The sequence below is a fragment of the Caloenas nicobarica genome, chromosome 31, assembly GCF_036013445.1.
Source record: "Caloenas nicobarica isolate bCalNic1 chromosome 31, bCalNic1.hap1, whole genome shotgun sequence".
Lineage (NCBI taxonomy): Eukaryota > Metazoa > Chordata > Aves > Columbiformes > Columbidae > Caloenas > Caloenas nicobarica.
The window spans coordinates 3013656-3026267 of NC_088275.1; the positions used below are offsets into that span (position 1 = coordinate 3013656).

General features: G+C 48.2%; 2 protein-coding genes and 1 pseudogene across 2 annotated transcripts; all 3 read left to right on the forward strand.

Annotated features, from left to right (window-relative positions):
- The first annotated feature begins 2376 nt into the window (after positions 1-2376).
- On the forward strand, positions 2377-3109 carry LOC136000072 (feather beta keratin-like; annotated as a pseudogene).
- Positions 3110-5355: 2246 nt separating this feature from the next.
- Positions 5356-6110, forward strand: LOC136000069 (feather beta keratin-like). The gene is made up of 2 exons (XM_065653746.1): positions 5356-5463; positions 5793-6110. The coding sequence occupies exons 1-2, from the start codon at positions 5356-5358 to the stop codon at positions 6108-6110; spliced, it is 426 nt and encodes a 141-aa protein (XP_065509818.1).
- A 2376-nt stretch (positions 6111-8486) lies between these two features.
- LOC136000023 (feather beta keratin-like) lies at positions 8487-9245 on the forward strand. The gene is given in 3 exon segments (XM_065653691.1): positions 8487-8555; positions 8557-8595; positions 8928-9245. Coding segments are annotated over 3 exon segments (426 nt in total).
- Positions 9246-12612: the final 3367 nt, after the last annotated feature.

The window sequence follows — 12612 nt, forward strand, 5'->3', positions numbered from 1 at the left end:
AGCCGGGCTGGACGTCCAGTGAGTGCATCGACCAGGGAGCCCAAGGCCTGGTGCCGGACTGAAGATGCAGCTGCTGGCCAGGTTTTCCAGATGAGCTGAGCACCGTCTTGACGTCCTGCAAAGGAGGGAGGGAATCAAGGTACCAGCCCGTGCTGTCTGGAAACACAGCCAACCGATGTCATCTTCTTCTGCTGGTTTCTTCTCTGCATCATGAGTCCCTTTTCTCTCCTGCTGTCCCGTGCCACCGTTTCATCCTAAAACAAGCTGAGCAGGAGTCCTACTCTTCATCCTCTCCCCATGTGTGTGGAAGGAAGAAGCATGTCCCATTGCTGTGAAGGGGTGCCTGCCTTTCAGCTGCCCTTGTAGCAGCTTGCACAATGTCCCTTCCTACCATGCACTGCACTGCTTAATTCTTTAGACTTATTAAAGTTTATGCTGCATTATAATTTGAGTCTCCTTGTGTTCCTTCCTTCCTTGGATGCCCATCCAAGATGTCCAGGGTGAAAAGTGATCCTGTACAGGCTAAAGGCATAGCTAAATGTGTGTCATTGTCTTGGGGGATTCTGATGACTGCAGTCCCACTGAAATCATCACTGTGTAGTGATTGCCTTTTCTATGAGACGAAGCCATCCAAACCACCCACATCATTTGGGCCTGAATATCAGACATCCCATGTCTCTTGTCCAATCCAGTGATGATTTCCATGGCTCCAAGATGGGTGTGGTATGTGACAGATTGCCAAAGAGTTTTATTCCTTCACTTCTGTCCCCAGACTGTCTCTTTGTACCTCCAGGCCACTTTCTGAAGTACTGAGCAATGTTGGCAGAGGTGCAGAATCACGTTTGGCACTTTGCATGACCTGTGACCCACAATACTGAAGTGAGTACACGTATGAAGTCTCTTTCTGTCCCTTTAAAACCAGAGAAAGTAAAGAAAGAAATACTCCAGGATGCAGCCATTGTGTCTTCCTGCCTTTCTGCCCTGAACTGCAAGACCAGTGATATCAGGGAGGGAAGTAACCTTGCTTATGCATGGAGATGTCATGTTGTTGGTGTGGTAAACTTGACGAGAACACAGTGGCGAGTTCTGCCACAGTGGGACAAGCTGCCTGTCCCTTCCTCCCACATGCTCTAGTCCTCCACAGATGATGTTTTGACCCACGTCCTCCAGTCTTGCTTCAGGTAAAGTGAGGGGCATCTCCTGTGTTGTCCCATACCCTGTGGGAACCCCTATGGTGTCATTCCCCACAGCTAGAGCCCCGTCTTCCCTGAAAGACGGCTGCTGTCATCAACTCCCCTGTGCCCTGCTGTGCAGGAAGGCCCTCGGGAAATGCACTCTGCATCAACAGTCATGAGCTATGCTGAGTTAACAGCAGAAGACAGGTAGGGTGAAAAGATCATAGGAGGGAGAGATGGCAGCATCTGCAGCCTGGGATCAGAGAGAGTGGGGTGTGGCAGAACATGGGAGCCTTTGGGCAGACCCTCACCAGATGTGCTGACTGTGAGAGAATCCAGGTGTGCTAGAAGGCTACCTGTGGATTTTCTGGGGCAGGGATATGATTGAAAGGAGCCTCAGAAGAAAAGAGAGATTTTGCACTGATACAATGAATGTAAGCTTCCTTGCTTGAAGGAGGAATTCCTCCCCCACCATTGTTGTGACAGATGGAGCTGGTGTCCTGAGTCCCAGGTGCACAGGAGACTTCCTCTCCTCACACATCAGTGGCCTGAACTCAGGAACAACAGACTCACAGGCCCTGATGAGCCTCACCTGGGGCTCACACACCTCCCTCTCCCCTTTGACCCAGGGCTCTATTTAAGCTCTTGTCCTGAGCCCTGAGCCCTTTCTTAAGTTGGATGGCAGGAGCGTAAGCCTCCTGTTGTTTTACGGATTTGCTTATGCCTGATCATGAGTCCTACTGATCTGGACCATAAGTCGCCTACTGATTTTGGAGACTTTTCTTGGGTCTGTGTGGGAGTTATGGCTCTGGTCAGCAATGAGTGAGCTCTGTTGGGCCAGGTTATCATCACTGGATCTGGTCCTGATGTGTGTACTGAGTGCGCTGCTTGTTGCCAGTCCTGCTCCATCACCACAAAGCTGGGGGTTGAGCTGGCCTCTGGGCTGCACCTGCCTGCTGTCTCTGCATTTTCCTTGCTCAGGTACTGTGAATACTGATCATTCCTCTAATATTTCTGTATCAATTGTCTTGCAAAAGTGCTAGCCTCTAATACTGCCACTTGAAAGGAGCCTGTGTGTCTGAATGGGCATGTCAGGAACAGGGAAATGAAAAGGCAGCATTGCAGGGAACATAAGCAGAGTCCCCATTTCTTTAATTGTGATGCTTTGCATGCAAAATGAGCTTGTTGGTAAACACATGACATGCAAAAAGGGTGGCTCTGGGCCTGGGGCAGTCTGAATCTGTATAAAAGCCAGTCCAACTTTAGGCTGCCTCATCCACTTCTCTTGCCTTCTCCTCCTTGGTGAACAGGTGAGTTGCAACCTCCTTTGCCTCACTCTGTCTTTCTCTTGCTTTCCTCTTTGGTTTCTGAACCTGGTAGAGCTTCTTCTGACAGTGCCTACTTTTTGTGGCTTTTAGCTCCTTGCCCCTACCCTGGGAGGTGGGAGAAGACCTTGGGTTTCTTTGCAGAGAAACCTTGGGAACTGGGGCACTTCGGTCACACTTTCTTTCTACGCTGCCTGTCTCTGCTCTCCAGCCTTTGCCTTTTCGCTTGCTGAAGACACGGTCCGGCTGCACCTCACATGCTGCCTGTGCTTTCCCTGCCCTCTCTCCCAGGTGCACCTCCATCCCGCAGCCATGTCCTGCTACGATCTGTGCCAGCCCTGTGGCCCAACCCCGCTTGCCAACAGCTGCAACGAGCCCTGTGTCAGGCAGTGCCAGGACTCCCGCGTGGTGATCCAGCCCTCTCCCGTGGTGGTGACCCTGCCCGGACCCATCCTCAGCTCCTTCCCCCAGAACACCGCTGTGGGATCCTCCACCTCCGCTGCTGTTGGCAGCATCCTGAGTGAGCAGGGAGTGCCCATCAACTCCGGGGGCTTTAACCTCTCTGGCCTTGGTGGCCGCTACTACGGCAGAAGGTGCCTGCCCTGCTAAAGCCGGGCTGGACGTCCAGTGAGTGCATTGACCAGGGAGCCCAAGGCCTGGTGCTGGATCGAGGACGGATCTACTGGTCTGGGGTTCCAGAGGGACTGATCATCCTTGTGCCCTCCTGCAAAGGAGGGAGGGAATCAAGGTACCAGCCTGTGCTGTCTGGAAACACAGCCAACTGATGTCGTCTTCTTCAGCTGCGTTCTTCCCTGCATCATGAGTCTCTGTTTTCTCCTGCTGTCCTGTGCCACCAGTTCACCCTGAAGCAAGCTGAGAGGCCTCCTGGTCATCATCCTCTCTCTATGTGTGTAGGAGGAAGATGTGTGACCCGTTGCTGTGAAGGGGTGTCTGACTGTCAGCCGCCCTTGTAGCAGCCTGCATGGGGTCCCTTCCACCATGCCCTGCTTTGTTTCATTCTTTAGACTCATTAAAATTTATGCTGCATTGTAATTTGAGACTCCTCGTGTTCCTTCTCTCCTGGGATGCCTGGCCAAGCTGACCAGGGGGAAATGTGATGCAATGGGAGGGGAAGAGGGTGGATGAATAAGAGGCTATGGTGGACCTTCCTCATGCTTAGAGAAGCTGGGTACCCTCAAGGGCCACAGTCGTTGGAAGAGACATGCAGCAGTGGAAGGGTATGTGGTAGTGTCTGAGACTGGGCAGGGTGGCTAGGAGCTCTCCCAAGGGATATGTGAGCAAGAAGAGAATCTGGATACTGGCTTCCAGTTGATGAGGCAAGCCATTAACCTGCTGGAAGACATTTCTCTGCAAGCTAACACCCACCTTTCCAAGGCTCTGATTGCATGTTACCACCTGCATTGTGTCCTTCCCTTTTCTCCTCCAAGCACTTCTTCCAAACCCTGGAACTGCAGGAAGTCCCAGAGGAGTGGAAGGGGTATGTGAAAGCCAGCTCAACTGCATAAATGGAGATGTGGGGGCTTGGCCTAGGTTTTGTCACAATAGGGATGGGTTGAGCATGGATGTCTAAAATGGGTAGGGGAGAGGGATGGACACACAGGGATGGTCCTCTGTCATCTGAAAGGAATGGATAGTGTCAGTGGCAAGTCCAGGAAACTCTATGGGCACTAGAAGGAAGCAGGGAAGCCATATTTGCCCACAAAAGAGCAGTGTTGTGGACAGAAGCATTCAGTGTTGCACAGTCCTTCCGTGTGTGTCACTGTGTCCTGAAGGGATGCGAGTCTGGAGCAGATGTGCAGTAACTCCTCCAGAACTGCCACTCAACTGCTGAGCAGGCTGTGCCAGGAGAGGTCCCAAAGAGTGATCTTTTTGTCCCTCAAACAAGGTCTTAAGATGTGGAGACTGAAGGATCTGTACCGTACTAGTTCTGTTCTTAGGCCCTCCATCCCATGCCCTTGTCCCGCAGAGGCAACGCTTTGCTTCTGGGAGTCTGACAGTGCTTCAGGTAGAGAAGGAGGCAACTCTGTGCTGTGCTCCTCGAACTGTCCTTGCAAAGACTTGTGGACCCTGTCTGCTGCTGAGCAGGGTTGGGTGTCCTGTGGAAATCGTGTCGAGTACTTGGTCACGCCTGGTGTGCCAGCAGTCTGGATGGCCAAAGCAGAAGTTGTGGCAAAGACAGGGACAGGAAGAAGGACGTGTATGGATTGGCCAGCATGTGCCTTGGACACTGGGGTGCCTCCAGCTTTGCCGGAGGTGTTCAGCAGAGAGCGTTGGGAGGGGAATCGCCTTCATTCCTAACCACTAGTGCTCTGCTGCTTAAGGCAGCTAGGGATGAAGGAGAGAAGGAAGATGGCAAAAGGAGCCTAGCAAGCTTATGTTGAGGGCAAAGTTCAATCTAAGAGAGAGTCTAAAACCCAAGAGCAGAGGTGCCCAGCCTAGAAAGGGGATACCGACTACAGTGTGAGTGAGCAGCGCATGAGAGCGAGCGACTGATGGTGTTGACCCTTGCATGTGTATGTCCAGTTGAAGCCTCAGGTTTAGGAGGAGACCTGCCTCATTCATCAGGGAACACTTTGAAATGAGGCCCTGGAGGGCAAGAGGCTGGCATCACCTGGCGAGGCAGAACACTCCTCATCACTGGCTGCATCATCAGCCTATGCGAACATGTCATTTTACCCTCTAATGCTGTCACTCGAAAGGAGCCTGTGTGTCTGAATGGACATGTCAGGAACAGGGAAATGAAAAGGCGGCATTGCAGGGAACATAAGCAGCGTCCCCATTTCTTTAATTGTGATGCTTTGCATGCAAGATGAGCTTGTTGGTAAACACATTACATGCACAAAGCGTGGCTCTGGGCCTGGGGCAGTCTGGACCTGTATAAAAGTCAGTCCAACTTTAGGCTCCTCATCCAATTCTCTTGCCTTCTCCTCCTTGGTGAGCAGGTGAGTTGCAACTTGTTTGCCTCAGTCTTTCTCTTGTTCTCCTCTTTGTCTTTTGACTTTACCTGAGCCTTTTTCTTGATGTAGCTTTTCTGATAGCCTTACCCCTTGATTCTGCTCCCAGCATCTCTGTTCTCCTTGCCACAGTGGAAAAGGGTACAGGAAGGTCTTGACAGTGTTTGGAGGGCCCCCTTGGGAACTGTGGCTCTTTACTTACTCTTTCTCCCTATGCAGGCTGTGCCTGCTCTCCAGCCTTTGCCTTTTCGCTTGCTGAAGACACTGTCCGGCTGCACCTCACATGCTGCCTGTGCTTTCCCTGCCCTCTCTCCCAGGTGCACCTCCATCCCGCAGCCATGTCCTGCTACGATCTGTGCCAGCCCTGTGGCCCAACCCCGCTTGCCAACAGCTGCAACGAGCCCTGCGTCAGGCAGTGCCAGGACTCCCGCGTGGTGATCCAGCCCTCTCCCGTGGTGGTGACCCTGCCCGGACCCATCCTCAGCTCCTTCCCCCAGAACACCGCTGTGGGATCCTCCACCTCCGCTGCTGTTGGCAGCATCCTGAGTGAGCAGGGAGTGCCCATCAACTCCGGAGGCTTTAACCTCTCTGGCCTCGGTGGCCGCTACTACGGCAGAAGGTGCCTGCCCTGCTAAAGCCGGGCTGGACGTCCAGTGAGTGCATCGACCAGGGAGCCCAAGGCCTGGTGCCGGACTGAAGATGCAGCTGCTGGCCAGGTTTTCCAGATGAGCTGAGCACCGTCTTGACGTCCTGCAAAGGAGGGAGGGAATCAAGGTACCAGCCCGTGCTGTCTGGAAACACAGCCAACCGATGTCATCTTCTTCTGCTGGTTTCTTCTCTGCATCATGAGTCCCTTTTCTCTCCTGCTGTCCCGTGCCACCGTTTCATCCTAAAACAAGCTGAGCAGGAGTCCTACTCTTCATCCTCTCCCCATGTGTGTGGAAGGAAGAAGCATGTCCCATTGCTGTGAAGGGGTGCCTGCCTTTCAGCTGCCCTTGTAGCAGCTTGCACAATGTCCCTTCCTACCATGCACTGCACTGCTTAATTCTTTAGACTTATTAAAGTTTATGCTGCATTATAATTTGAGTCTCCTTGTGTTCCTTCCTTCCTTGGATGCCCATCCAAGATGTCCAGGGTGAAAAGTGATCCTGTACAGGCTAAAGGCATAGCTAAATGTGTGTCATTGTCTTGGGGGATTCTGATGACTGCAGTCCCACTGAAATCATCACTGTGTAGTGATTGCCTTTTCTATGAGACGAAGCCATCCAAACAACCCACATCATTTGGGCCTGAATATCAGACATCCCATGTCTCTTGTCCAATCCAGTGATGATTTCCATGGCTCCAAGATGGGTGTGGTATGTGACAGATTGCCAAAGAGTTTTATTCCTTCACTTCTGTCCCCAGACTGTCTCTTTGTACCTCCAGGCCACTTTCTGAAGTACTGAGCAATGTTGGCAGAGGTGCAGAATCACGTTTAGCACTTTGCATGACCTGTGACCCACAATACTGAAGTGAGTACACGTATGAAGTCTCTTTCTGTCCCTTTAAAACCAGAGAAAGTAAAGAAAGAAATACTCCAGGATGCAGCCATTGTGTCTTCCTGCCTTTCTGCCCTGAACTGCAAGACCAGTGATATCAGGGAGGGAAGTAACCTTGCTTATGCATGGAGGTGTCATGTTGTTGGTGTGGTAAACTTGACGAGAACACAGTGGCGAGTTCTGCCACAGTGGGACAAGCTGCCTGTCCCTTCCTCCCACATGCTCTAGTCCTCCACAGATGATGTTTTGACCCACGTCCTCCAGTCTTGCTTCAGGTAAAGTGAGGGGCATCTCCTGTGTTGTCCCATACCCTGTGGGAACCCCTATGGTGTCATTCCCCACAGCTAGAGCCCCATCTTCCCTGAAAGACGGCTGCTGTCATCAACTCCCCTGTGCCCTGCTGTGCAGGAAGGCCCTCGGGAAATGCACTCTGCATCAACAGTCATGAGCTATGCTGAGTTAACAGCAGAAGACAGGTAGGGTGAAAAGATCATAGGAGGGAGAGATGGCAGCATCTGCAGCCTGGGATCAGAGAGAGTGGGGTGTGGCAGAACATGGGAGCCTTTGGGCAGACCCTCACCAGATGTGCTGACTGTGAGAGAATCCAGGTGTGCTAGAAGGCTACCTGTGGATTTTCTGGGGCAGGGATATGATTGAAAGGAGCCTCAGAAGAAAAGAGAGATTTTGCACTGATACAATGAATGTAAGCTTCCTTGCTTGAAGGAGGAATTCCTCCCCCACCATTGTTGTGATAGATGGAGCTGGTGTCCTGAGTCCCAGGTGCACAGGAGACTTCCTCTCCTCACACATCAGTGGCCTGAACTCAGGAACAACAGACTCACAGGCCCTGATGAGCCTCACCTGGGGCTCACACACCTCCCTCTCCCCTTTGACCCAGGGCTCTATTTAAGCTCTTGTCCTGAGCCCTGAGCCCTTTCTTAAGTTGGATGGCAGGAGCATAAGCCTCCTGTTGTTTTACGGATTTGCTTATGCCTGATCATGAGTCCTACTGATCTGGACCATAAGTCGCCTACTGATTTTGGAGACTTTTCTTGGGTCTGTGTGGGAGTTATGGCTCTGGTCAGCAATGAGTGAGCTCTGTTGGGCCAGGTTATCATCACTGGATCTGGTCCTGATGTGTGTACTGAGTGCGCTGCTTGTTGCCAGTCCTGCTCCATCACCACAAAGCTGGGGGTTGAGCTGGCCTCTGGGCTGCACCTGCCTGCTGTCTCTGCATTTTCCTTGCTCAGGTACTGTGAATACTGATCATTCCTTTTTTTACTACTGTGTCATTTCCCCGGAAAAGCTTTGACCTCTAATACTGCCACTTGAAAGGAGCCTGTGTGTCTGAATGGGCATGTCAGGAACAGGGAAATGAAAAGGCAGCATTGCAGGGAACATAAGCAGAGTCCCCATTTCTTTAATTGTGATGCTTTGCATGCAAGATGAGCTTGTTGGTAAACACATTACATGCACAAAGGGTGCCTCTTGGCCTGGGGCACTGTGGATCTGTATAAAAGCTTCTCCAGCTGCAGGCTGCCTCATCCACTTCTCTTGCCTTCTCCTCCTTGGTGAGCAGGTGAGTTGCAACCTCCTTTGCATCACTCTTCTTTCTTTTGTTCTACAGTTTTTCTCTTGGCCTTGGTTGAGTCTGTGCCTCAGTGTAGCTTTATTGGGAGCTGGGTTCCTTTATCTTGCTCTCATTGTCTCTTCAGCTTGCTTTCTACTGGGGAGTAGTACAAGAAGATCATCTTTGTGTTTTCAGGGACCTCTCTATGACCGGGGCTGGTAAGGCTCTCTTGCTCCCTATGCAGCCTGTCCCTTCTCCAAACCTGTGCCTTTTCTCTTGTCAAGGACGCTGTCCGGCTGCACCTCACATGCTGCCTGTGCTTTCCCTGCCCTCTCTCCCAGGTGCACCTCCATCCCGCAGCCATGTCCTGCTACGACCTGTGCCGTCCCTGTGGCCCAACCCCGCTTGCCAACAGCTGCAACGAGCCCTGCGTCAGGCAGTGCCAGGACTCCCGGGTGATCATTGAACCATCTCCCGTGGTGGTGACCCTGCCCGGACCCATCCTCAGCTCCTTCCCCCAGAACACCGCTGTGGGATCCTCCACCTCCGCTGCTGTTGGCAGCATCCTGAGTGAGCAGGGAGTGCCCATCAACTCCGGGGGCTTTAACCTCTCTGGCCTTGGTGGCCGCTACTACGGCAGAAGGTGCCTGCCCTGCTAAAGCCGGGCTGGACGTCCAGTGAGTGCATCGACCAGGGAGCCCATAGCCAGGTGCCGGACTAAGGACGGATCTACTGGCCAGGTTTTCCAGATGGGCAAAGCACCCATGTAACCTCTTGCAAAAGAGGGTGGGAAGCAAAGTGCTCTCTGGACACATGGTCAAAATATGTCTTCTTGAAATTCCTATCTTTTATTACTTTCCTTGCATTTGTGGGTTTGAATTTCAGATTTATTTGGTATGATGCTGTACTTTTAAATGATCACTGAAGATTTGGTTGTGTCTTTTTGTTTGTTTTGTTTTGTTTTTTTTTTTCTTTTCAGGATAGAAGGAAAAGCAGAGTCTTGCTTTCTGTCTTTCTGTTGGAATGGTTTAAGTGGCTTCTTTCCCCTATATAAAAAAGTATATTCCTTGTGTTTCACAGAATACTTCTTGTTGTCTTATCATTAAACTGATGTTGCATCTGAATTTGAGCTTCATTGTTGTTTTCTTCTACTTTTTCCATCTCTCTGGGAGGAATGTGTCATCATAAAGAAAATCTTTGCAGAGTACCTTCTCAGTGGAAAATGTGAATTGAGTAATCACCACAATCAACCTCATAAAAATAATTTCATTGTTGTTTACACTCTTATGAAGCATTGAACAGGTTTAGATATATATTTCCCTTGATACTTTTTGCTCTCATTAAAGCTATGCTGCATCACAGTTCGAGTCTCCTGATGTTTGTTTGAAAAACTTTTAGCAGCTCACATTTTGTAACATTTCTTACTATTCTCCTGTTTTATTAATTGAAAGCTACTTTTTCATGTTGACTAGAAATAAGAACCTGACTGACCTCTATGCCAAAGAATAATTTCAGAGCCAGGAAAATTTGGGAACACTGTATATTCTAGGTAGATACTTTACAACAAAATAGAAGCTTTTGAAATGGAAATAAATTAGGTGCATTGCAACAAAGCAGATACTATATACAACATAGATACTTTGTCTGCTCGTACTATAGAGTTGCTAGATTTTCTTCCCCAATTTTGAATTTCATAACAGGCTATGCACTTAAACTGCTTGTTGTCAAATTCCTCTTGTTCATCAGAAGGCATTTCTGATGGCCATGGTCTGAACGAAGTGGGACCCCAAAGAGAAAAGACCATAGGGAGTTTGCAGGGGGAGCAGGTCTCCTCTTAGACCATTCCCCTCCCAATCATATTGAGTATTTTTTTGGTGATTAATGCAAGCCTATCTAAGGCTACTTAAATGTAGATTTGTAACTCATGTTGTAAACTGAGCTCCTGGTGCCTCTGTGGATCTTCATGGGTTGGTGCTGAAACAGTTGGGTTTGTCAGAGGTACTTGTGTATGCTCACTGGTTGTGGAGTTAAATGACAGGCTGAATTTTTTCACCCCATGTGAAAACCTTTAACTTCAAATTTTATTTTGAGCATGAAACCTTTCTCTTCTTACTGGGATAGAAAGACTTTAAATTAATGCATGTTAGTGCTGAGTCTCCAGCTCCAAAAAAGTAGGCTGTGATCTTTTCCTTCCTAAATGACCAATGGAGGTAAATGTGAAATCGAGGACCTGGCATGTAATTGCAGCAAAGTGCATGTGAGTGATACCTCATATAACCCCTGGCAGAAAGAAAAGATGCCTTGCAAAAAGGGTTTGTACCAATGATTATAGGTAACCCCTTGATCTGAGGTAATGGATTACAAGTACATATTGGTCAGCCTTGGTGGCACCAAGATGTAATTCTGCAATGATGGTGGGTCTGACACATGAGGTCATGAGTAGAGAAATACTAATTGCACTCTCACAATTTGAAACATAATTAAAATCTGAAAAAATTATTTGAAAAATTATCGAAAAAATTATTCAAAAGTATTTGAAAATTAGCGAAAGCCCACCCTTTCTGGGTGTGGTGTATTGCAGAGGTTCTGGTGAGTAAATAATTTCTTCCCTCTAGCATAAATTAATTTTTGTTGTTTTCTTCTAGTGTTCACCATTGAATTTCAGCATAATGACCACACTACACTTGGCTCTTTGCAGAAATAATCCACATATCTGTATGCAGTAGTTAGTTACATTTATTTTTTGACAAAAAGGGAAATTATAACATAAACGTGTTTACATTTGTTAGACCACAGTAAGACGTGAAACCAAACCTCAAACTTTGGTTATTTTAAAGTTCTTCATAACAGAATTTGATTAACATTAACAAAGAAAATAGCCATGTTAATGTATGAATTGGAGGACCACATATCTACCTATATTTAAACACCTTTTTCTTCAGGGGAGCTATCTGAGCAGCAGAAGATGAAGTTGTGAAGCTCAAGTCAGTTACAGGCTCTGCCTACACCAAAAGGCAACTTGGATTACACATACCATGTATATTATTCAGCTGCCTGGGCCAAACAACAAATTACAGCAAGCAATGAGTAGTGGCTTGCAACAGAAACAGCAATGCCATGCAGAGGCATCCAGTCTGACTGAACTAAACAACCTTAAGGTATAGATATATTTTCTGTTTTAAGCAATAAGCAGAAATTGCTGACACTGTGAGGGCATTAGAGGAGTTCACTCTCAGTGGCCTGGAACCAGGTGCCCTAGATTATTGTGTGAACTTTGAATGGCTGTGTAGGATATGCAGGCTGTTGCTAGTGCTGTCAGTAAGCATCTGTCTTAGTACTATTAGCTAAGAATAAGGTCTGAGATAAAAGCGAGAACTATCAGAGCTGTTGTGAATGGTGAGAGAAGGGAATGGCATGGGGGGCTCTGAGTTGCAAGAACTTTTATAGATCTGTTCAACTGCTCAAAGCCCCTGAGGCATCCATTTCTTTATAATGAGCTAATTAATTACAACTTAAAATTTATTGCAAATGGCACTGTTCTTGCCAGAGAAATGTGCATTTTCTGTGTTTATGTTTTTCCACGCACAGATTTTAGGATCACTTTTGTGTCTGGAGCCATTATGTGGGGATTACTGTGAGTGAGGTACCAGTTCTATTTAAAGTATTTTTTTTTCAGACATTTAGTCACTCACTGGTGTCTCAGGAGGATGTTCTTACATGATGCAAAGTGTTTTAGTTACAATCTGAATATATAGGTCTGCCCTTGATTTTATATATATATATAAAGCTGTTAACTGCTGATTCACTCACTTTAATTCATTTCAAAGATCAGCAGCCCATTAAATCATTCTGACTGTACAAGTGGTTGGAGTTAGAAAAATAGTTATTGTAATTATTTTCAAGGAGGTCTTTAGACATTTGTGGAGATGTTGCTACATCCTTTTTTAAAACTCATAGTGTGATTTTTAAACTATTGTTTGTTTTCCACGTAGGGCTTGGATGAAGGAAGAATAAAAATTTTGATTA